We start from the raw sequence: 24,753 nt of genomic DNA, 5'->3' as shown, positions 1-24,753 counted from the left end.
CTCAGTGATTCTGCATCAGCCGGTTAACGAGCCGCCGTCGCGGCTCCTGTGTTGCCTGATCGCCTGTCTTGCTGTCTGTCTGTCTGTCTGTCCTCTCCCCTCCTGTCTGTAAGTCTGTCTCATAGCCGATGTTTATGAAGATGCAGTTCTATTTACGGAAATAAATACATTTTTAAGAAAAGTGTTTCTCGATTTTTCTTCATTTAGAGATTTATACCATTTCTAAAAAAAAAAAAAAAAAAGAAATAAAAATGGCATAAATCTCTAAAATGGGTTTAGTTGAAGGGAAGAGAAGCTTTGGATCCAGCATGTAGGGGTTATGAACATCATTACAGCAACGTGTAGTGCAATAGAGAAGGAAAAAGAAATAAAATAGTGTAGAGTCAGAAATGAAGGAAAATTAAATATTTACATATATAGTTTCCTAATGTGGGCTTAATGTAGTGCATCTATTCTGTTTAATATGGTCAATTTTCTTTCTTTTTTTTTTAACATAAAAAAGGTCTCACTGGGTGTGTTTACAATGGAACATAAGGAGACTGACGATCACCTGAAAAGAAGTGCGTTCATTCATTGTAATCAAATGCTGCACAAAAAGCAAAGTTTAGCACAAAACCGCTCTTAAAAGAGCAGAAATATGACCCGAGGCTACTCTTTGCTTTGACCATTAAATGTTCCTGCATGAGATTAGAAGATTTTTTTGAGGTCCACCTCCACAGACGAGAGCAAACGTCAAGTGAGATCCTTTCAAATTATTTTATTACAGTATTTGATCAAAACAAATCGAATTTTAGAAAAACGACAAAACATAAAAATCTGTCACACAGCTAGAAAATCAACACAAGAGTCTCTCAGTCTACAAGGCCTCGTCACACAGCAGCCAGTAGGGGTAGGGGGTGGGGGGATGGATTTACACAGGAACAAACATCTGTCTAAGGAAAAGCCCGGCGTGACCGACATCCCATCATCCCGGTCACTTCCGACACGGACACAAATCCCGTCTCAAAAGTTGGTAATCGTTCAATAAATCTGGAGTGTTTGATTTATTTATTTATTTATTTCTAATAGCCACACTGTCATAAAGCCAAGTCTTGTTAGTGCAACGCTAATCTCTACAAACAGCTTTTAGATGGCGGGGAAGGGGGCGGGGGGGTGATGAAGAGTGATGACGAGCGATGAAGAGTGAGCCAACCACGACCTCCGGCACATTTCTGACACTTTCTTACTTCCCACCAAAATGACATTTCATCCACTTCTCTTCACTTATTGTCTCAGGTTTGGGAAGCGATGGAGCAGCTTCAGAGCTGGTAGAGGGTTGATGAGGGCTGTTGGGGGTTGGCTGTGGGGGAGGGTGGTGGAGGAGGGGCGGTGGGGCCTGAGGAAAACCTGGCAGCTTGGATGAAAAAAAAAAAAAAAAAAAAAAAACCCTCCCCACTGAACAGGCACTGACACAAAGACTTCTGGGAAAGAAAAAAAAAAAGAAAAGAAAAGAGTGTGGAGTGGGACTGCAGAGCCGCCAGGAGCAGAAACACTCAGCTCAGGGGTACCAGCAGAACGCTGGCCGCTGGTCAGTTTGAAGCACTGAGTTGCTCCGATTGGAAGTGAACAATTTTGTAAAGAATTCACTTTATCGATGACTTTCAGCAAAGTCACGCTCCAGCAGTGTCATTCCATTCCAAGACTTTGTTGCCAGGATTGAATTCAACAGGGGTGGACGGGAATTAACAGGAATGATGACAATGATTTTTTTTTTTTATATATATATATATACAACAAAAACCGACTGACAGTTCAAATGCAAACTGGCTTTAACGCTTGTGACGGTCGTTTCGACAGATTATAATTCCGATCTCTTCCTGTTCATTCCTACCAATTCCTGTTCATTCCAAAGCATCACCGCGACGTCACATCGGAATTCCCAACGTGGATTATTCATAGGAAAGAGCGCAAAATCCCAATAGGTCTGAGAATGGAGAAAAAATAAAATCATACTAAACCGTCTTTTTTTGTGCGTGTTCTTATTTAGGTGGGGGGGAGGGGGAGGGGGGGGGGGCAAAAAAGACTGCGATCAGCCAGAAAACTCATGTAGATAACTGACCTCTGATCAGTGATACAGACAGAGCTGCTTCAATAATCGACGGAGCTCTGAGTGACCCAGGGTGTGCAGCTCAGTAGTCTCAACAACTATCAACTCTTCATCGGTTTGGATGATTAATTATATCAGGCTGCTAAATATCAATAAATAATGGCAGCGTTGTATTGTGCGGCTTGAAAATGCTCTTTATCACAGGCAATACAAACAACATTAGTTTTTTTTATTCACTGAATCCCAAAATAAATATGACATTTTAACTGCTTCCTCATTGATTGTTGTGTATTACAGATCTCAAATAAGAGAATTATTGAAATTCTAGCTACTATGACCACCACCGCCGCTCCCTGTGCCCGTTCCAGACCTGCCCCAGTGCATTGTGGGTCCTGGGGGGTGAGGTGCTCTAACTCATGGCAGGCTGGGGCTCCTCCCGACCGACAAATCAGGTGGCAAACTTCAAGGCGAGGAGGATAAATAGTTGGAATGGGACCTCGTTCCGATGGACTGGACTGGACTGGACTGGCCTGGCCCCTCCCCCCTCTGGATGTGACAGTAACTAGTGCCCTCACTCTCTCGCTCTCTCTCTCTCCTACCTGTTTGTCTGTCTGTGGTTGTGTGTCAGTGAGTCTGTAGCTCACTGGCTGCTGCTCCCCTCCTCCTGCTCCTGCCCCTCCCCCTCCTCCTCCTCCAGCTCCACCAGGGGAGCGTGGCGGTTGGCCTGGGAGCCCTCGCTGAAGAACACCCTCTTGATCACGCCCGCCTTTGGCGCTCGGATGGTGTGCTGCAGCCATTGAGAGAGCAAGAGAGAGAGAGAGAGAGAGAAGCGATATGTCTCGTTAAGACGAAAATTATCACATTATAACGTGATCGTTTTCACGCTGTATAACATAAAACGATGACGTTTTTCCATGAAAGTTCGACTTTTTTTACGTTTTAAGTTTCACATTGTTACGTGATCATTTTCACGTTACGTTAAACTCGGGACATTTCGTGATCATTTTCACGTTATAACGTGAAACTGTTTTGTAATTTTGTGAAAATTCTAACATATTATTCTAACCTATTTTGTGAACGCTTCACATTTTTACGGGTGGTACAACAGGTGAGGAGTGATCGGAGCATGAGTGCAACGTGCACTCCAACACCCACCCACCTGCCGGTAAGCCGACTACAGTTGGATACTAAACTAAGCTAATACTAAGCCATTTTTTCTCAAATTTAGGTCAAATTTGAAAAATGTCAATGAGAGCCTATTTGCAAATATTTTCACTCACAATTCAAACCCACAGCAACGTCAGAAGCAGTTCGTAAAGGTAGGAGTTCAGGGCTCCTTTTCCATATTAACAGCCAGTCATGTTTAGTCTTTTTGCAACCAACTTTGGCGGCCCCTGCTGGCCAAACCAAAGAATGCAGGTTTCGGCTCCATATTTCAGAATCTCCATCCATCTCTTGCCGGTCGGAGGCGAGTGCGCGAGTGAGACAAGACGAGGTGGAAAAAAAAGTGCGTGTCGGACATCAAGCAGTGTCTCACCTCCATCTTCATGGCGATCATGACCACCAGTGGGTCTCCCACCGCCACTTTGTCTCCGGCCTTCACCAGCACCTGAAAAACATGATGAGGGCAGGCTGACATTTGGACCGTCGCTCGTCTTGATACTCGCACAGAATAAACGCACACAAAAAAAAAGCTCTCAGAGTGAGACAGCGACTGGTTTCCTCCCTTGACCACAGTAACTCCTCAGCCAGTCTGATGCTATATTGGCTCACTGGCAGGCAATGAGCACCAATCTCCTCATTACTGCGATGGTTGTAAACAATAATGAATCTCTGTGAGCAGGACTGGACCGCAGTACTTTAAAGAAAGCCACTGCACAGGTTCATTAACTGAAACGCTGATATTATAACACAATATTGAAACAATGATGGGCAACCAAAAACCCACTCAGCTAAATGGTCAATAACTGTGACCTTTTTTGCACGGTGCTGTCTTGGTCTCATGAGGTCCAAATGTTGAACAGCACGACAAAGAGGACCGTCAAATGCAAAACATGCATTAGGTGGTCAACTCATGTATAAGACGCTTCCATTTGATATTTGTGCGGTTAATCACGATGCACTTGATGATTTAATGCACAACAATGTTGAACGAGAGCGTTCACAGTTATGAGGAGGTCAAATGGAGACCCCTGACCTTCTGTGAAGAGTCCATCTCTTTATAAAAGTCCAACCCACCTTCTCGATGGTTCCGGTCATCGGGGCCACGGCTCCTCCTTGGGCCCCGGAGCCGCTCACGCCGGCCAGGTACTTGGGCACCGGAACAGACACCTGTGCGCTGCCCTCCTGCACAGAGAGCAGAGGCGGGGGTGAGGAGACCCAGCAGGGAGCCAGTCAGGAGGCGCCGATCCGAATACTCTCCGCCATCCTGGCTGAGGCAGAGGCCCGACCTTGGAGAAGAGGTGCACCGTGTCGTCCAGGATGACCAGCTTGGGACGAGACTTCACGCCGTTGACGGAGCAGTGCAGGAAGGAGGCTCCGCCTTCCGTCTCCACCTGCCCAGTCACATGGTACGCCTCTTCACCAATCTGGAAAACAACAACCAAAAAAAAAAAAAAAATTGTTAATGATAAACGTGCAAATTTTCCCCCCAAATCAAATAAAACATTAAGCGATTGTTCGATGTTGGTAGTTTTGCTTGCAGGGGCTTCAGACGCTCACCCGCATCGTGTAGCTCCCATCCTTGTTGTAAACGACGACCACGTCGGCTTCTGCCAATGAAAGCACACACGGCCGTGAGGTGAGCTGTGCCACCGGGCGCAGAGAGGAGAGCTCTGGCGAGAACGAGGGGAGACGCTGGGGAGCGGCGCCGGCAAGCAGGATTCATTTCAGGCCTCGCAGCGACGGTTTTTTTAATAGGACGGTTGAATAATGAAAGGGGGTTCCATTAAGAGAGCGGCTCCTGACTTCATTATTCAAACAGCCGTCAAAAACCTATCAGATCCGAGGTGACGCGACTCATTACAACATTGCCCAATTCCTTCAAGCTGATACGGATGATATTATGACATCACTGCGGTTTCCGGACGCAGAAAATCAAATAAATGCCATCAGCTCTTCTTCAACATCTTCCCACGAGGTTGCCGCCGAGAAACAGCATCTACTCACTCGCATCAAAAGGTGAAAGCTAGAAGTTTATTGTTAAACATTTGCTGGAGAATTTGTTTGTGTTTCTGCGTCAGAGGCACACAAACAAATTGTTAAAGAGAAAAAAAAAAAAAAAAGTACAATTCTTGTAGTTTTTGTACTCTGCTCATGCAGCATGTAGGTAAATAATTAAACTGAAACGTGTAAAAAAAAAAAAAAAAAACACAATAAGAGCCTGAAATTATGAAATTGCCTTTCTTGCTTTAAATAAACTCCTCGGTTGCAGAATTAGAAAAAAAAAATGTCGACTTGTGCTTTTTTTTAATGTTTGATGAGAACTTTTTCCTTTTGCTTTGGAATCAATGCAAATCAATTTGACCTAATCATGGCTGCGGTTTAGAGTCTCTCCACTCACTGATGCAGTTAGAAGCCAATCTTTGCAGCCGGGCTGATCTAATCCTGTGCTTTTGTGTTTGCTTGTTGTCTACCTCTGCCCCTCTGAACTCCTCATCGGAGGCTTAATGCAGGCTGACGACACCGACGGCTCACTTACTTTTATCTCCGAGCTGGAGACTTATGTTTCTGTTAAAGTGAATGTTGCTCCTCCAGCCGCTACTGGAGCCAAATGGAGAAAACGGGTCTGTGGGGGAGGCGGGGGGGGCGGGGGAGAGAAGACGACAGAGCATCATCAGTCCTCCGCAAGTCTGCTGCGGTCAGACGTTGCCATTAGCGCAGCGAGGGGATGTTTTCGCTCACCGCTGGAGACCTGGGTGAACTGCTGCGTGTCCCTGCGCTCCTGCAGCACCAGAGCCAGCGCCGCCTGACAGACCGTCTCCCCGGACGGAGCCCTGGCGGCGGGGAAGAGGTCGGCGTAGTGCTGAGGGATGAAGCTGGTGCTCACGTTCCCGGCCTCGAACTGCGGGTGGCCCGAGAGACTCAGCAAGAAGTCGATGTTGGTGTTCAGTCCCACGATCTGAGGGTGGTGGGGGAACGAGGTGGGGAAAGAGCAGCTGAGATTATTAAGACGAGAGAGAGAATCGAGACCGAGACCAGGCCGAGACTTTATACATCAAAGAAAAATAACAACAAAACAGAAAAAAAATGACCAGTATCTTTTTTTAAATTCAAGTCTGCTTCTACGTCAAACAGCAACGTCTCTTTTCAGAGCATCGTAGGCAACGTGCAGGAGTTGTTCTCGCAAAATGAGGTGAGCGAGGCGGGGGAGGGGGGGGGCTTACGTTGTACTGTTGCAAGCAGTAGCGCAGCTTCTTCAGGGCAGCAGATCGGTCTTCACCCCAAACCACCAGCTTAGCGATCATTGGGTCGTAATGTGCAGACACCTCATCTCCTGCGCGCGCACACACACACACACACACACACACACACACACACACACACACACACACACACACACACACACACACACACACACACACACACACACACTTACTTCAGGGGCAGTTCTGACTCCGACTCCGCCATGACTCTTTGTTCATGTGGCCGTTTCAAAATTTTAATGAAATTAATAATAGTTTTGCTCTCATGAGGAGGTTTTTCCAGACGTATCCACATGAAGGTATAATCGCAAAAGTGTCCTGGAAACACTTTTTTCGTATTTTCACGTCACTGGACGTGATGTATGTGGTCACGTGACCAGTTCACTTCAAACGGCTGCTCCAAAAAGCCAAATGTTTAGTACCTCCATCCTCCTCAAAGTGAGGTACAAGATTTTTTGAAGAATGACGGCTTATGCGCTTCACACTATTCAATGGAAACACCTGCAAATCGCGATTGTACTTGTAATTGTACAAAATTTTGGAAATGTTTCTCTGCTTCAACTATTGGCCATTTGTTTTTTTAAATCTCATTCAGAGAGAAGTTTTCCAAGTGCCCCATTGAAGTGCTTGAGTTGCACTGAGTGAGTGTTGTGCCATGTGACCTGGAGCGGCTCCCTACCCTCCCTCACTCCGGTCTCTATCCGCGTGTGCTGGTCTGCAGGGGGCGTGGACAGGTGCAGCAGAGGCCCCGCCCCTGGGAGGAAGTCGTTGTTGGGGTCCTCAGCGTAGATCCGGGCCTCGAACGAGTGGCCCTTCAAAATGATGTCATCCTGGAGGAGAGGCAAGCGCTCCCCTGCTGCCACCTAGTGGACAAAGACCAGTAATCAGTGGTCGGTCATAGAATAGAAGTCTCAATTAATTTCACATTGGGTAAATTGGCACAATTACAGCAACAATTCAGTGCAAAATGAGGGGAAATTATATCAATTAAAAAGAAATAAAGAAATAAAATAATATAATAATAATAATAATTATAGACTAAGAAGGAAAAATCAAGATATTCACATTACATTGACAGTTTGTCAATAATATAACATAATGTTAAACACTGTAACGCTCCTCCTTCTCCTCTTCCTCACCCTGAGCTGCCACTCCACCAGGTCTGTTCCAGTGATCATCTCCGAGACGGGATGTTCCACCTGCAGCCGCGTGTTCATCTCCATGAAGTAGAAATTGTGCTGCGCGTCCATGATGAACTCCACAGTGCCTGCAAAGAGCCGACGACGCGTCAAAGCACAGCATTTGATCTCCTTCCTCGGAGAGGCGGAGGCGTAGGCGGCCGACCGTCTTCCTCACCTGCGCCGACATAGTCGACGGCCTTGGCGGCTCGGACGGCTGCTTCTCCCAGTTTCCTCCGAACCTCCGGGCTGATGTCAGGCTGGGAAGCAGACGGAGGAGTGAAACCATTGATGTCAACAGTCATGAGAACGAAAAAAAAGACACTGAATTCATAGGGTGTGTCCAATTTTTTGATATGATGGAACCAATATTTGCCTATGTTAGAGATGAATCAATTCTTTTACACATACACTAAACATGGCTGACAAACAAACACATCCGACTCTACTTTTGAATTCAGCAGCAATGCAAACATAAAACCAGGATGGACGAGTTAGATTTTTTTTTTCTTTGCAGCATTCGGAGTGTAAAAAAAAAAAAAGCACAGCGTGCTGGGACGGAAAAATAAATAAACTGAGGAAGGGCGACTTGGAGATGAAAGGAAAGAATTCTGAAAATTGGACACACTGAAATTGTTTTTTTCATGCCATCAACAACAACAATCCTCCCCCCCCGGCCTCCAGCTCTCCTCACTGACCCCGGGTGCCTCCTCTATGATCTTCTGATGTCTCCTCTGGACGCTGCAGTCCCTCTCAAATAGGTAGACAGCGTTGCCGTGCATGTCCCCGAACACTTGAACCTCCACGTGTCTGCAATCAGAGAGACAGACGGAGGAGTGAGGCGGAGGAGGAAAACCCCACACTGCGGCTCGGAGTCAGCCGACTAGACGGACGATAAGACAGAGAGGTGGTGGTGGTGGGGGAACGGGGGGACGGGACGGGGGGCTGGGGGGGGTCACCTGGGGTCTTCTACAAACTTCTCCACCAGCATGACGTCGTCGTTGAAGGACTTTCTGGCTTCTCTTCTTGCCGACTCCAGCTGCTCCAAGAAGTCGGCCTCGGTGAGCGCGATACGCATTCCCTGAGGGAGGGAACAAAATAAGAAACAGAGTTTAACTGAGCTTCTTTTGGTTACTCAAACACGACAGACATTTCATTCAGTCTTTGTCGTCTGACCTTCCCTCCTCCGCCACGGACGGCCTTGATCATCACGGGGTATCCTATCTGAGCAGCCTCAGCCTGCAGCCTCTCATTTGATTGGTCCTCGCCATGGTAACCCCCAATGATTGGCACCCCGGCGGCCGACATGATGTGTTTGGATGTGCTGACGGAGACACGAAGCAAAGTCAAGTGCGCTCCCCGAGGGGTCTCCTTCCGTTTCAGGTTTTGCGTTGCGTTCAGTGGACGATGATCAGAGGCGAGATTACCTCTTAATGCCCATGTCACGGATGGCGGAGGACGGCGGTCCGATGAAGATGATGCCTTCCTGTTTGCACGCCTCTGCGAACTCTGTGTTCTCCGACAAAAAGCCATAACCGGGGTGCACGGCCTGAAAAAGAAAAAAAAGCAGAAAACTCTGTGAGTCTGTGAGGGTGAATAATTCAGCAGTGAAAATGCTTTAAAAAAAAAAAAAAGGTTTATATCAAACAGCTTCTTCAAGGATTCTTATCAAATTTGTTCTCAAACGGGTCCAAATGGTGAACTGATCAGGTCAGTGAGGGCTGTGAAATGCTTTCATTCAACCTCTCAGCAAAGAGGAGGTGAAATACTGACGTGGGATCCTGATTGTTTTGCCACTTGCAGAACTTTCTCCATGCAAAGGTAACTCTGCTGGGAGGGCGGGGGCCCGATGTGGTAGGCTTCATCTGCCTGCAAGGAAAATCAAAGAAGAGTGGTGAAAAAATGTGATGGAGGTGTGTGACTGTGCACAACTTCAGCGTCGTGTCTTGTGTGTGAAAATGAAAGTGTTTTGTTTTTTTTTTAAGCGTCCTCACCATGGCTACGTGCATGGAGTGTCTGTCGGCGTCGCTGTACACGGCCACGGAGCGGACGCCCATCTTCTTGGCCGTGCGCATGACGCGGCAAGCGATCTCCCCTCGGTTGGCGATTAGCACCTTCTCGATCCTTCCCACCGCTGCGCCGTCAACAAGCAGAGAGCAAAACCTCGTCCACTTTTTTTTTTCCAAGAAACTGTTTGCTAAAAGTCCGTTTTGGAAAACCTCCACCGCAGACACTGCGACGGAGGTGTAATTCTGTCTTTATTTAGTTTCAAATGCATGTCTCATTTCCAAGATAAGGATGTCGCCCTGAAATTGATCAGTTGCTTGGATAAACGACAGCAGTTGGTTTCTTTAAACGGCAAATCAGGTATTATCCTCCACAGGGATCAAGCTTAGACCCTTCATTTATTTTACCCGCGTGCATAAGAATTACTCGAGCAATCAGATGGCGTCTAAACAAAAATGTAACAACGTCGTGGCGCTTTATACAACACTCACCTCCTGAAGCGAGTCTCACGCCTCTTTTGCTCCATGACAGCTTTCTGCAAAGACACAGAGAGCATCGCTGTCCTGAGTTGTACTTATTATATTTCAATTGTATTTGCTTTATTCATTTAATTCCTTTGTAAAGGCCATCCATCCTCCACTGTGTTGTGTAATAATATGTTCACTTAAAATATTTCAATACAATTTAGACATTCATTCAAATAATGCGCACTGTATACTTTCTTTGAAACCCTATTCCAAGTTATGATTCACCACTAACGGCCATGGCCTCCTTTGATTTACTGAATGAAAGTTGGCAGCGTTGTTACCGCCGTCACATTTGTCCCGTGCTTAAAACAGCAAACGCTAAATCCTCGCGGTTTTCAGGGTAGAAGCTGATGAGTGACAACGCCTGATTAGCGCGAATGCGTTCAATTATGAGCGAAACGTATACAGGTGTGTGTGTGTGTGTGTGTGTGTGTGTGTGTGTGTGTGTCCCCTACAATGTTGTACTTGTACACTGAACAAGCTAGCAAGGTTAGCAGATAGTCTGCTACCTTCACGTAACCTTGCTTGGGTTTTTTTTTTTTATTTGTAAACTTGTACTCGGGGAAACCCAATCATGACAACACGCTGATGTCAATGGGGGGGAAAACAAGTCCACGTTCACGAGCATTGGCAGATAATTAACAAGGAGACAAGCTATTGTTGCTGTCAAGATATTGCAAAGGCAGGCGTTATTGGTGGATCTGCAAGCTTCAAATCGAGTCTGTTGTTAAAAAACAACGTTTAAAAGTCGAATTCTGCAGCTTAGCATTGTAAGGCAAATCATTTGACTAAACAGAATCGTATCCGTGCGGTAGTACTCACTGTGTGCATATCCTCAGACCCTGCAAAGTTGAGAAACTTAGTATGACAGCAGCCATAGCTCTACCTGCTATTGGAGCTAGCAGCTAGGCGGCTAATCCACACACACAGCAGATGTGGAGGGGAAAAGGCGAACTGGAAATGCTTTTTTTTAAGTAGTTCGGAAAGAGTCGGTACTACCGTGAACACATCAAAATGTTCAACTTAACCCGAGAAAACTGCATTTGAGTTTACAACAAAGAGTCACACAAGATAAGCCCTTATGAACTTTAAGACATTTCTGCGCCGTCTGTTTTGGCCTCTCAAAGAGTCCGTAGTGTCACCAACCAATGAGAGTGGGAGATATGGAGGCGGGGAAGAGGCCTCAGTTACGATAAATCTCCAGCAGATGGCAGCAAATCCCACCCCCCGAAAAAATAATGTACACGACGATAAAATACACATTTTTATTTGTTGTACAGTTAGTTTTTTGTTCTTTTTTGCTGTAGCATTGTTTTTTGTTGTTGTTGTTTATATATGTGTATATATATATATATATATGTGTATATATATATATATGTGTATATGTAAATATATATATATATATATATATATATACATATATATGTATATATATATATATATATATATATATATATATATATATATATATATGTATATATATGTATATATATATATATATATATATATATATATATATATATATATATATATGTATATATATATATATATATATATATATATATATATATATATATATATATATATATATATATGATGTAAAACTAGCTGTAGGACCAATACTTTATTGTGTTGTATTTGGTATTTGTACAACGTGCAATTATTGTTTTATCAGAACATTTTATTGTAAAAACCACACAAGTAGAAAAGATGGAATTGCAAAATTCATCATAGCACCAACAGGTGAAAAAAGAAAGAAATGAGGATCACACAATTGTCTCAGCTATCAAAAATGCAGATGCAGTAAAACATGTTGTATTCATATGTTAGTGCAACATATTCTTTGAGCCGGCTCCGATCAGCCTCCAGCTCAGAGAGTGTCGTATCCCTCTCTGCGACGGTCTCTGATGAACAGGAAGGTGAGCACGGCTATGATTAAGAGGCACACCACGACAGCCCCGATGATGATGGGAATCACCCGCTTGTTGTAGTCGGCCCAACACTCCACCTCTGAGACACGAGGGAAAGGGAATGAGAAATGTTTCAGCAATCAAAAGAGAATGTGAAGTTGATGCTTCGGCAAAACATTAGTAAATATCAGACACGTTTCAGGTTAGCTTCCATCATTCACTACAGTCACCTTTTCCAAACTGGCCCTTGGGCAGAGTGAAGGCCTGCATCTGCATAGGGACCAGCTTGACCTGCAGCTGCGACGACATCAGAAGCAGATTGTCGGACTTGCACTTGAAGCTCTTTCCGTTCTCAGTTCTGAACAGCTTTTCATGGTCCAGCAGGCCTGCGTAGGTCTTATCTGGAGAGAGGAACACGGCAGACACAGTCACTCTCTGCTTCATACCTGGTCACTCATCTAGAATTGTTATAATGTTTTGTGTTATCTGGCGATTTTCCCTTACTGGAACATTTATGGCAGAATGGCATAGGAAGCAGATGAGCCGTCATCTTGGTGACATAGAATTCTTTCTTCTCCTGCAACAGAATTGAAAAAAATCCCAGTTTGTTTTTGGGTGACAGGAAATCACCTGAGCTACGTGAGATCTAATCTTAAGAACAAGCCATACTATACAGATATTTTTTTGCAAAAGGACCAGATGGCTCAACAACTGCAAAACCTCACGAGTCAGAGTAAAGTGGAAGCAAGATAGGTCTTTGATAGGAGAAGATGGTTTTTCTTCCTACTGTGACCCTTGAGGTAATTAAAGTAAAAAGATGTAAAAGGAAATAATCCAGTAAAGTACAGATACCTAATACTAATTACTGCTACTGGTGTAAACAGTTAGATTGTGGTTTGCACAAAGAAGGCATTGGCATCATAGCGTAGACAGACAGACAGACAGACAGACAGACAGACGGACAGATTGATAGATACCCTTTTGAAGGTGAACTGCAGACTGGCAGCATTATCTGGCAGGGTGAGGGACAGATGAGCGGAGTTGGTGTCGCAGAAGCCACTGCGTCTGACCCTGGAGGGGTCCAGGTTGAAGAACCACGTCTGATGGACAGAAACAGTTTTTTTTTTAATCATCCTTATTGTTCTTATTTTATTCCATCCTCATGGGTTAAGTGTGTCTTTGCTGTTCCTTTTCACACTTCGAACAGTTAAACCGACATCTGTTACAAACTGGTGCTGACGCACACGCACATCTGCAAAAAAAACAACATAAAAATGCTGAACTTGTGTTCTGGGTGCCAGCGTAGTGCTGAGCCAGTCTCACCCTCTGACCTTTTTTTCAACGACCAAGAATTCGACTCCCATGGTGACTTTGATGCACAGTCTCCCAAGTGGGGTTCTCAGCGTGTAGGTTCCTGCGCAAACAGACATGCACAAAATTTAAGGCAACACTTTCCTTTACTTTACTTTCACGGAATTTCAAAGTAAAACCAGGCAGGTCGACTCAACGCTTTTCACAACAAAGTGTTTAGTTTAGTTTAGTTTAGTTTAGTTTAGTTTAGTTTACCCCTAAGTATCCCTAAGGTTACACTTTATTTGTCTTTTACTGAAACATCTTCTGGATGCTGTCCGGAGCAGTTTTAAAGTCCACTTCTTCTCAGAGTTTGAGACTATTTGAGATTATGATTAATATTTCTGTTGCCTCACAGTAATCAATTCTTATCGCCTTTTTTTAAGTGTGCATATATATTGGGTTGCATATTGTTTGAAAGTGTTTCCCACTGTATTGTTTTCAATGCAGTATGTGATGTGTGATATTACTAATTAAAGTGTGAGCTAACGGCATGTTGTTGTTTTTTTCAAGCATACCGGGAGTCGGGATGGACTCAGAGGGCTGCATGACCGGCCTGTAGATCTTGGCTTCGAGAGACGGCTCGGGCTGGACGGAGGTGTCATTACTCTGGAGGTGGACACCTGGTAGACAGGAGAGATATACAGAGTCACTGCCTTTTCATCAGTTAGTTTTGTTTAACCAGGTAACTCCATCTAGAGCCAATTCACATTCATAATGACGATCTGTGGAAACTTTGAGTCACAAGCAAACGGCTCTGTATTTGAAGCATGTGACCGATTCAATCCACCTTGTCTGAGATCAGTTGCCCGGACAGCAACTCAACTCATCCAAGACAGAAGTGGAGCAAACCAAGAATTGAATAAAAAAAATAAAGCATATTCTTGGTTTTCTTTTGTTCAGTGTCTGAACAAAAGAAAACCAAGTGTATGTACCAACGAAGACAGAACAAACATTTTCCAAATAAAATAAAGCGACGACACCAATAAATGCGTGCTGGAGTTCCAGGACTGGCAAGTACATCGTTTCTCATTGTGGTTTGCCTCATGTCCGCTTCTGTGAAGAGCTGCTATGAGAACACACGTTGAAAACCAGTTTGAAAAAAACACTGTTGTTCGCGATGACTCTCACCTGGAATAACAGCAGCCAGGAGGAAAAGACACCATCGCGCCGAGTGAATCCTGAGCTCCATCGTTTGTAGAGCGATGTGCGGCCTCCGGCACTACAAGTTGCACTGAGTGCCTTTGCTGTGGTTTTGACTCGTAGCTGCAAAAAACTGTTCAACACCCTCACAGCGAAATGAACCACGGCAGGAAGTGTGGGGGGTGGTGTGGGGGGGGGGGGGGGGGTGGAGAGACCACTGACTCTCTCACAGCTCTGAGCTGTCACTGCCCCTAACAAGTGAGGCTGAGTAAGAGACAAACCCATGTCTTGCTCTTTCACTTGTGAAACACTATTCTTTTTCAATAGACTGTACCCTTTTCATGATAGATAGATAGATAGATAGATAGATAGATTTGATATTGCCCAGAGAAGCCAATGATAAAATTCATACTGTACATACAATACTGCCAGACTGATTTGTGTGTTTTCCTGTATCTGTTGTGGGTTCTCGCCAGGTACTCTTGCTTCCTTACGCAGTCCAAACACGTGCACATTACGTTAACTGGAAACTCACTGCAGTGGGCATTGCGGCAGCCCACTGGTCTCAGTAGATGTAAAGGTTAACTATGTCACATTATTATTATTATTATTATTATTATTATTATTATAATAATAATAATAATAATAATAATAATAATAATAATAATAAAAAGAAGAAGAAGAAGAAGAAGAAGAAGAAGAAGAAGAAGAAGAAGAAGAACTTGTGACGTTTGTCTGTTTCGATCTGGTTTCCATGTGAGGCCACTAGGAGGCAGAATAACGCTGTTTTAAATCTGCTGTCTAAAGTTAAAGCTGCTTTACTTCTCCATGTCGCATTTGCTTTATAATTGTGGCCCAACTTGTATTGATCGCTCTCCAATAAATGCCATAAAAGTGGATGTGAAAAAAACAAAACCTGACTATTTATGCATCTTTTTTATCAGCTCCGAGGACCCTGATGCACTTGATGAACTTGGCGAATGAAAACAGACTTGGCAAACAGAGTGCGCACGATGCAAGGTTGCCACCTGACCTGTCAGAATGGGGGAAAAAATCCACTGGTCTTTGGTGAATCAGAACAGGACCCAGCAACGTCCCGAATTTCTATGCACACTATTTTGTGTCAAACTTCACCTCCCATGTTTGTGTTTTGTTGTCTGTCTCGCAGGGTCATTAGTTGTCTGGTGCCAGAGAGTCAAATGCAGACAATTGTGTAGAAGTGACAAAAAAAACTACTGAACAGAGATCACAGTATCACATAAAATAACAAAGCCAAGCATAGAACAGGCTAAAACAAACAAACAAAGTAGCCCAAATTGTCCTTGATGCAACTGCAACTTTGCTTCACTCGTCGGGGTTTCATTCAATCACATTTACATCCGCACATAGAAAAGGATTTTGACCGCAACCAATTCATGGTCAGAGCGCAGGAAATGTGAAGCCTCATGCTCAGAAAGCTCATTAGCATTAGCGTTAGCGTTAGCGCCCCTGAACATGTGTTACATAATTTCTTCTTTCATAGGAGCAGAGGAGAAATCAAACAGCTCAGGCTAAAGGTCAATGGGGACAAAGTACCAGTTAAAACATACAAAACCCACGCGTGCGTGCACACACACACACAAACACAAACACAAACACACACAGATGCACTTAGTCTCATACACATCAACCGGCAAATATTAACATTCTGATGAATCACTATTTAAAAATTAGCACACTTCAGTTTTACTTTGCGTGTGTGTGCGTGTGTGTGTGTTTATTGAGTGACTGTTTGCTCTTTGCACATCTGAAGGAAGCTGCAGCGTCCGGACGGACGCCCCCTCTCTTTCGGCCCGACGCTGCCTGTTTTGTTGAGTTGATGAGTAGGAGGGCAAACAAGAGAGCAAACATTTGCTCTCCTTTAACCGACAGAGCGCCGGTGCACGCGTGTGTACGTGCGCGCACGCGCCCCTCCGCCCCCCCAACCTCCCTCACCCCTCCCCTTTGACCCCCTCCCCCAGTGTGCCAGGGTCAGGGTCCCCCACCTTCCAGTTCTCAGGTGGAGCTCGCTAAAGCGTCGCCAACCCGCTCGAGTCGTGGAGACGAGTCAAGCTTTTGCCTCTGGGAGCACAGCGACGGTACTGAGCGGACAGCAGGCCTCCACCTGCAGAGACTGTACGGCCAGCCACTCACTGAGCAGCTTTTTGGGTTTGTCTCCAGGTCTCCGAATTCGCTGACACGTTTGACGAGAAATTTGATTTTTTTTTTCTCGTGGCAGAACGACAACAGAGATCCATCGGGACAGGACGATGAGGAGCGGGTTGGGGCTGTGCGTGCTGGGCCTGTTGTGCCTCCACAACCTTGTCATGGGCGAGGTAAGAGACTTAGTGGGAATGAACTGTTTAGACTTCCACACTGATACAAAACCTTATTATCGAAATGAAAGGAATTGCACTGAGGGAATAAAAGCACCGTGGAGTTTTATTGTATCCACAGTTAATGTTGTTGGTAGAAGCATTACAATGTTGGTCGGCCTAATTAAGTTCTTTGGTATTAAATTTTTTGAGATTCAAATGTACTTTTTCGTGTTATTTGCACCAGGGTGAGCATATTTTAAATGAGAAATTTATAAAAAATTATATTTTATGTACAGTATACAAATATATATAAGGCTCAAGGCTCAAGTTCCACTGTGGTCAATGGCTCTTCCTGCACTGTCGGATAAATAATCAAATATAATATTCAAGTAAACTGAACTTGGAGAGAGAAAAAATGCCACTAATGGGCATTATTTTGCTTTTTGAAGCTACAGATTATTCATTGGAAACAATTCATATGGAAAGGGATTTATAAAGGGATTTATAAAGATGTAGTACTGTAAATAAATCAGTGAATAAATGAATGAATACAGTTCAAAGAAAAGCTCCTCTGGTCTGTTTCATTGTTTTTCGGACGACCAGTCTGGTGTCCTGATCTTCTGTGACGACCCTTCTGTGGAGAAGGCCGCCCACAGCGCTGTGAGCAAGTTCAACGAGTGGGTGACAGTGGGACACAAGATGGCTCTCTATCAGATCCTGTCAGCCACAAAGGTACAGCATGTCTGAATGTTTGAATGTTGCAGTTGGAGAACGAATGGAAAATGAACAATGATTGGAAAAAGCGTTTTCAGTTTTGATTTGGGTTTCAAAGCCTGAGGAAAACATGATAGTTGATGGTAGTTAAAATTGATGTTTTCTCACACGTTTCCCCTACTTTAATGCCTCAATAATCACATTTGACCAGGCGTTGGACTGACGATGATTACATTGTGTAAATTCAAAGCTCGACATTTGTTTGGCTCTAGAAAAAACAGGTAAAAATATTTCATTCCAACAACAAGGTCAAAGTATAGAATACCTCACAAATTATCCATCCAAAGCAAATCCAAAGTATTTTGAACTGAACACATGGAACCACAGTGGCTGGTGAAACAAGAGGAATTGGGAGCTTTGGGAGGATTTGTTGGTAAAAACCTGTCCACGCACTTTGATCGGTCGGTACACACTGATGCGTGTGTGTTTTTCTGTGTCCACAGTCAGATAACGCCGACGACACAGTGTACTCCCTGCAGTTCACCGGCAGGAAGTCCGACTGTCTCGCTGAAAACGACAAACCCTGGACGGACTGTGACTACCTGCCTGAAAGCAAGGTGACAGTGCAGGACGGAAGTGACTCTCACACATGGTGGACAGTCACTGACATCACATCGCAGTGAATGATGTTGATTTCGTTTGTATTCAGTATCCCAACTGGGAGCATGGAATTGGTCCGACCTCCCATTAGCCCAAAAAAATTACCCCTAACCCTACCTAACCCCGCACCGACCCTAACCATGACCCTAATGGGAGGTCGGGCCAATGCGCAATTTGTCTAATTAATGGGCAGTTCCCACCCAAACTCACTCAACTGTGAGGAAAAAACAAGTGCCAAACCCCAAAAAACTGCTCCCCACTTCTTATTTTTTCCACAACACATTCTGTTTCTCCCAGTGGCCCATTTTACAAGAACGCAACCTGAAAAAGTTGAATCCTGACACATTCTGTCCTGCTTCCACCAGAAGCCCTTTTCATGCAACGCCACCGTCCACATGATGGAGACTAAAGAGGACACCAGAGACGTGGACTGTTCGCTCGGTGAGTCAGTTTTGGGTGAATGAAGTCCAACTCTGAGTCATCAAGACTGCTGCTGGAGATCAAATAGCATCATTTGTTCACTCTAAAATATGTTTTTGAGGTAAGAAAAACAACAAAAGTGAGCGAGTACTACTAAGGAATACTACTTCTACTAGTACTACTACTACTACTACTACTACTACTATTAGAAGTAGTAGTAGCAGTAGTAGTAGTTACTGAGTACTACTCATTAAGTGTCTGGGACAGCGTGACCACTTGGCTTCTTCACTCTTAATTTGTTGCAATTCAATGGGGATTCAAATCATTAGAGACAGAGCCACATACAGTGTAAGTGTAGCCTCATAATAATAATATAAGAAGAAGAATGAATGTCATCACCATCATCAGTGCTGTGTGCAGCAGTGAGCACTCACAGCCTCACAGCAATAAGGTTGTGGGTTGGATTCCTTGACTTGGGGTCTTTCTGTGTGGATGAGTGTGGATGGATGGATGGATGGATGGATGGATGGATGGCATTGTCGCTAATGAAGGCCTGCGCCACCTCAGTGAGCCACGTCCATGGTTAAATGAGTTTTTCAGCAGCACACCACAAACGTGTCTTGCCTTTATCCGGCCTACCAGTGGCGAGCTGGACGAGGGCACACTACGTGGGCGAGCTTGATAGACAGGGGCGGCCTGGTTGAGTCATCTGTATAAATACAGGGTGCAGACGCAGGGAGCACAATATTAACTTATCACGCCATAAAAGGTACGTCAACCTAGACTTTCATCTGTTTGTCAAAGCTCGTCGTTAAACGACAGTAAACAGACCAGTGTCGTTGTTTGGTCTCGTTTTTTAACCGTAGACCTCCATAATATTTGTGATTGCTGCATTTTTTTATTATCATTTTTAAAAAGAATGTTTTAACTTTCCCATCTAATTCAGCCTTTCTTGCTGCTTATGAACGGTAGTCCCTCAGCAGATGGTTGATGATGTGGGCGGTTGTGACCTTTGTACATGTTTTGTTATTCTATCATATCTTCCATTTTATTGTCTTGCTGCATTCTGCTTTTACCTGTGCAGTGACCTCAGGTGTCACGAAAAGCACATATATAAAAAAAAAAAAAGGTTTTATTATCATTGTTGTTGTTAAAGTTACAGTCCCAGTGATTGTCACATCCCGAAGGATGCAAAACTTGTCCTCCGCACTGCATGTACCAGGACCCTGAAGAAGATTGTAGTCTGTAGTTGTTTTGTTTGAATGCTGCCCCTCTTTAACCAATCAGCATTAGCGGTTATGGAAAAACAATCGCAACTACAAGTGGCAAAGCCGGGAGGCCCTGCTATGATCTTGCATTCTAACCTTTTCCTTCTGCAGACGATGACGTCGTTTCAAGCAAAGCTCCCTGCCTGGGCTGCCCAACTCCGATTGAAACAAACTCAGAAGAATTGAAGAATCCTCTGTCCTTATCCATCTCCAAGTTTAACTCAGAATCGAACCACACTCACTTTTTCAAGCTGGGCAAAGTTATCCACGCCACCAGACAGGTAGGCTGCGCAGCATCACGGGGTGGGGAGCGAGTGTTAGGAAGGTCCAAATTGTTGTTCATCACTTAATCGAGTGTGTGTGTGTGTGTGTGTGTGTGTGTGTGTGTGTGTGTGTGTGTGTGCGTGCGTGCGTGCGTGTGTGTGTGTGTGTGTGTGTGTGTGTAGGTGTTGGCAGGATTCAGGTTCAACCTGAGGTTTGACATGCAGAAGACGACGTGCGCCAAAGCAGAGCACGGTGACCTCCATGACCTCTGCCAGCCTGCTGTAGACGATATGGTAGCGAGAAAAAAATGTAGATACATATTCCAATAACGTTACTTGATGTTTTCCAGTTCTAATGTGCGTGTCTACATTTCTGATTGCAGGAGTTTGCCAACTGCAACGCCACTGTAGATGTAGCACCGTGGAGACACGAAATCCCCGTCACCGATATAGTCTGTGAAAAAGGGGAGCTCGAGGTGAGTTCCCTTTGCTGAGATATATGTATATTTTATGGTTAGCAAAAAGTAAATGAAAATAAAATTAAAAAACATAACCAAACTAAATTCAACCTTAAAGGTCCAATGTGTAAAATTTGCCCTGATTTGCGGTCTTTACTTTGGTAAAAGCTTAATATACTACCAGTTAGTTGCCATCTTGCACCGCCATATTTGTAAGGGAGCCCTGTGTGGACAATCCAAACTGCCTAAAAACGTGTTTCGTATTTCGAGTGAACGTTGAAATAAACCAACAAAGAGGAAGGTGGACGAGGTATCCAGGTTTGTGTATGAAGGCCACCGCAGTTCACTGGCAAGCTCGGGAGAGGGAGGGTGGGCGAAAGAACGCTGCAATCTAAAATGTAACCACTCGATGTCGCTGTTTCTTCTCAAAATCTCCAAATATTACACACTGAATCTTTAACCTTTAAATATCCACTTTTAGCCAGAAGGGACCAGTACAAGTGCAAAAGGGAGAATGTGTGTTGTGGCCGACTGGACTAAAAGAAATGGCACTCAGAAACTTCAGATTAATTCTTAATACGAAATATCACAAATGCATGAGGTATCCAAAAAAAAAATTGTCTTTCTTTTTTTTCCGAGTACTGTCTGTGTTTAACATTGGACTTATTACAGTCCTGTGAGGTGCTTTTAGCTCCTTTATTTGGAAGGGCCCTTGCCTTGGAAGTTGACTATCATCGACTCAGAGCTGAAAGTGCTATTTTTGAAGCTGGGTGAGCAGAAGTGAAGCACAAGGTTGAGCCACTAGCAAATCTCTTGGTGGGCGGATTTGAAAGCTGAAATATTCGGCAGTGCACCACACTGAACGGCAGAGGTGGGGAGTAACAAAGTACAAGTACTTAGTCACTGTACTTAAGTCGATTTTTCAGTTATCTGTACTTTTCCTGAGTACCTCTTTTTGTGATGACTTTTTACTTTTACTCCCTAAATCTGTACAGAAATATCTGAGCTTTCTACTTCTTACATTTGGGGGGGGGGGGGGGAAACTTGTTTGTTAGTTTTGTGTTTTAAAGTCTTTAAAAGATACAAATTCTGTTAAAGGTAAAGGTAAAGGTAAACTAACTTATTATTATCAGCATTATATCATTATATTATCATTTTAGTTATTGTAGCCTGAAGTGGAGCTATTTGAACTCTACTGTTGTGTGGTTCAATATAAAAGTGGATGATCCCGTCTCAGAGGCTAAAATATCGAACCTTCTAAAACACCCTTCTGTGTTTCACTCCATGCAGCGTTTCATCCGACGCCGGCCCCCTGGCTGGTCTCCTCTCAGGAACTTCACCAGGCCCGATGTCGGCCAGGCTCCCTCCGATGCTCCCATCACGACCACCCTCCCCAACACGGCCGCCCCTGCCGAAGCGTCCGTTGAGGACGACAGCGCGGCTCCCGCCTCTGACCGCCCCTTCCACTGCCCGTCTAAACCCTGGAAAGTCTTCAAGGTGGAGGCCGCAGCTCCGACACAGCAGCCGGCGGCATCGGAGGAGGAGGGGACTTTCAGCGACGCCGACCTGCTGGCCTAATGATCGCCGTCCCAACCCTCCAATCTTATTTTTTTATTTTTTGACTAATCCACCTTTATCTTGGGCTTTTCTATTCTTGCATATGCACACCAAAAAAAAAATAAAAATGAAATTGCTATGTCACGCAGAATTTGAATGAGGTCTCGAAAACAATTCAGAGCTCATTGCTGTGACATGTATACAGTGTCACAGCTCATCAGTGAAAGATGATAAGGCGCCCACCTGCTCCATTCATGGTTAATGTAAGAACAAAGATTGTAAATTTGATTGATCCATAAGGAAATAAAGTCTAACTTTGACCTGCGTGTTGGTTTTTATTGCAGATGTAAAATCAACTAATCAATTTTGATGGATTAGGGCCGCCAGAAGAGAAAAATAATTAAGATATAATTTTTAGTCAAGTTTCAAATTCGAGAATAAAGTTCAAATTTCGAGGATAAAGTTGACGTAAAAAAGATTTTGTAATTAATGTCAATGTGAAGAAAGAGTTAGGGACAATAAAGATGAAAGGCTCTGCCCGCAAGACTACTTCCGTTTTCGCCAGTTTTCTGATTACTGTCGATGAACCTTGTGGGACACACCTGTTTTCGCTTTACTTATAACTGTGGGTAACTGGGTTAGTACACCATCCACTTTTATGCACAAAATTTCTACTTCACTTGCGTCGACTTAATTCGTGAAATGTCTACTTTATTCACATAATTTCGTCTTTTTTTACGTCGACTTTTTTCACAAAATTTTGACTATTCAAAGAACGTAAAACTCGAAATGAAAACTTAAATAAAAATCTCCTTCCTGTAATGTTTTTTTCTCTTCTTGTGGGATACAGCAGCTTCCTCTGACAGACCGGACAAGGTGAGCGGCCGTTTGTTTGTTTATTGTTTTAACACGAGTTTTTACTTGATCAGCACAAGAGGATGTTTTGCATTTACATTTAAAATAAAATTCAATTCAATGTCTTTTCATAGATTTATTCTCATCTACTTTAGTAGAAAAACCTCAGAAAACAAGCCATTCTGAATGACTAGTTGAGTAAAAAAAAACACTTTAAACTTCAGCAGCCAGTCACACAGCGTGCACACACACACACACACCAAACATCCAGGTGAATATTTAACAAATTTATTTGTACATCTTTCACAGAACACTCAGACGACCAGTCAGCCAGGGTACAAACCTCAACTCTGTGACCAGGGAGCCGAAATGAAAACGTTCATTTAAAAAAAAAAAAAAAAAAAACATAAATAAAAGTGGAGGTTGAGGAGAGGAAGAGCTCACCGCAGAAACTGTTCCCACCGGGAGGAAAAACTCAAGGCATTCAAAGTTCTCAACATCTATACAGCTGCTTAGCAGACTCAAGTGAAAAAACAACGACATGTAGCGTGAAGATGTGAGTCTTTGCCGTGGTCTCATGCAATGATACACTGTCCCCGTTATACAATCGTTCATAGTTTGGATCTTACAGCTGATGGAAATGTAGTGAAACACACACACACACACACACACACACACACACACACACACACACACACACATATGTAGTATTTTAGCACTGCACACGGAGAACGTGAGAACACGCATCTTTATAGGAAATTATTCTAGTAAATGAAAGTTTTGGACGTTTTAAAAAGCTTTTTTATGTATATATATATATATACATATATATATATATATATATATATGGAAAGTCTTATATATATATATATATATGTAAAAAAAAGCTTTAAAAAAAAAAAATCGAAAAAAAAAAATCGAACAAATTCATTTTGCTTGGTTGTCCGACGTTTTTAGTTGTTGTTTTTTGTCTCCTGCGTGAATAAGAGCGTAGAAACCCGCGACATTCATTTGGTTCAAAGGCTTTCTGAACAGACAGTCAGTGTTCCTACCATCTCTGACTCACACGGCCAGCGCTTGTCGGCACACAGCAGGAGCTTCAATATCAGATTGTATTTTTAGGGAAGTGATTGTGTCCCATGATTCAATACCAACCAACTCACAGTGGTAGCTACATTTGAGACTTTCTACCACGTAGAGAGTCGACCCATTTCTACAATTTGCAGATCAGTAAGTGCGGCCCTCTGCTGCTGCCGTTTTAAAAGTGAGAATTTCTGCCTTCAGGTCCTTCATTTGAAGACGGAAGTTCAGTTTACAATCACAGAAGGCCAGCAGGAACAAACAAACGAGCAAACAAGCAAACATGCTGAGATGAGGTGAGGACTATCTTACAACACACTGCTCCTCGGTTGTCACCTCACCGAGGGGACATTATCTCCATTGAAGTCCAGCGCCTCAAACTTTCAGCCAAGTCTGTGGTGCTGACAACCTCCTTTAGTAGTATTAAACAGCCAGTGAAACACATAAGTACACACAAACAAACAAACAAACAAACAAGCACATCCATACTTCATGGCAACCCTACCACCCCTCCCCC

At 43.9% G+C, this 24,753-nt stretch overlaps 3 protein-coding genes across 3 annotated transcripts; 1 reads left to right on the top strand and 2 right to left on the bottom strand.

Moving 5' to 3' along the window:
• Positions 1-742: 742 nt before the first annotated feature.
• mccc1 (methylcrotonyl-CoA carboxylase subunit) lies at positions 743-11,335 on the bottom strand. The gene is made up of 19 exons (XM_076045349.1): positions 11,045-11,335; positions 10,187-10,230; positions 9,683-9,822; positions 9,462-9,557; positions 9,116-9,237; positions 8,865-9,012; positions 8,648-8,769; positions 8,387-8,498; positions 7,867-7,948; positions 7,650-7,777; positions 7,190-7,373; positions 6,472-6,581; positions 5,990-6,206; positions 5,787-5,873; positions 4,808-4,857; positions 4,537-4,674; positions 4,325-4,432; positions 3,624-3,695; positions 743-2,873 (listed from the first exon to the last, which is right to left on the bottom strand). Exons 1-19 carry the CDS (start codon positions 11,098-11,100, stop codon positions 2,727-2,729), a joined length of 2,163 nt encoding a protein of 720 aa, XP_075901464.1. The 5' UTR covers positions 11,101-11,335; the 3' UTR covers positions 743-2,726.
• Positions 11,336-11,933: 598 nt separating this feature from the next.
• On the bottom strand, positions 11,934-14,796 carry lamp3 (lysosomal associated membrane protein 3). Its single transcript, XM_076045585.1, has 7 exons — positions 14,614-14,796; positions 14,001-14,105; positions 13,464-13,546; positions 13,110-13,232; positions 12,637-12,709; positions 12,363-12,533; positions 11,934-12,232 (listed from the first exon to the last, which is right to left on the bottom strand). Exons 1-7 carry the CDS (start codon positions 14,672-14,674, stop codon positions 12,093-12,095), a joined length of 756 nt encoding a protein of 251 aa, XP_075901700.1. The 5' UTR covers positions 14,675-14,796; the 3' UTR covers positions 11,934-12,092.
• A 1,812-nt stretch (positions 14,797-16,608) lies between these two features.
• On the top strand, positions 16,609-22,621 carry kng1 (kininogen 1). Its single transcript, XM_076045051.1, has 9 exons — positions 16,609-16,779; positions 16,883-16,979; positions 17,565-17,693; positions 18,179-18,292; positions 18,701-18,776; positions 20,135-20,304; positions 20,470-20,580; positions 20,670-20,762; positions 22,035-22,621. The coding sequence occupies exons 2-9, from the start codon at positions 16,914-16,916 to the stop codon at positions 22,320-22,322; spliced, it is 1,047 nt and encodes a 348-aa protein (XP_075901166.1). The 5' UTR covers positions 16,609-16,779; positions 16,883-16,913; the 3' UTR covers positions 22,323-22,621.
• Positions 22,622-24,753: the final 2,132 nt, after the last annotated feature.

The sequence above is a fragment of the Nelusetta ayraudi genome, unplaced genomic scaffold, assembly GCF_046127955.1.
Source record: "Nelusetta ayraudi isolate G7.1 ecotype Tasmania unplaced genomic scaffold, CSIRO-AGI_Nayr_v1 ptg000084l, whole genome shotgun sequence".
Classification (NCBI taxonomy): Eukaryota; Metazoa; Chordata; class Actinopteri; order Tetraodontiformes; family Monacanthidae; genus Nelusetta; species Nelusetta ayraudi.
This window is presented reverse-complemented; position numbering and strand designations above follow the sequence as displayed.

Coding starts and splice junctions, on each gene's coding strand:
- mccc1 (XM_076045349.1), bottom strand. CDS start 11,100: ATGGCTGCTGTCATACTAAGTTTCTCAACTTTGCAGGGTCTGAGGATA. Junction 9,238..9,461: donor CAAAACAATCAGGATCCCAC/GTCAGTATTTCA, acceptor TTTCTTTTTCAG/GCCGTGCACCCCGGTTATGG. Junction 8,770..8,864: donor TCCGTGGCGGAGGAGGGAAG/GTCAGACGACAA, acceptor TCCCTCCCTCAG/GGAATGCGTATCGCGCTCAC.
- lamp3 (XM_076045585.1), bottom strand. CDS start 14,674: ATGGAGCTCAGGATTCACTCGGCGCGATGGTGTCTTTTCCTCCTGGCT. Junction 14,106..14,613: donor CCTGGCTGCTGTTATTCCAG/GTGAGAGTCATC, acceptor CCTGTCTACCAG/GTGTCCACCTCCAGAGTAAT. Junction 13,233..13,463: donor TCTTGGTCGTTGAAAAAAAG/GTCAGAGGGTGA, acceptor TCTGTCCATCAG/ACGTGGTTCTTCAACCTGGA.
- kng1 (XM_076045051.1), top strand. CDS start 16,914: ATGAGGAGCGGGTTGGGGCTGTGCGTGCTGGGCCTGTTGTGCCTCCAC. Junction 18,777..20,134: donor AGACGTGGACTGTTCGCTCG/GTGAGTCAGTTT, acceptor TTCCTTCTGCAG/ACGATGACGTCGTTTCAAGC. Junction 20,581..20,669: donor AGCCTGCTGTAGACGATATG/GTAGCGAGAAAA, acceptor TTCTGATTGCAG/GAGTTTGCCAACTGCAACGC.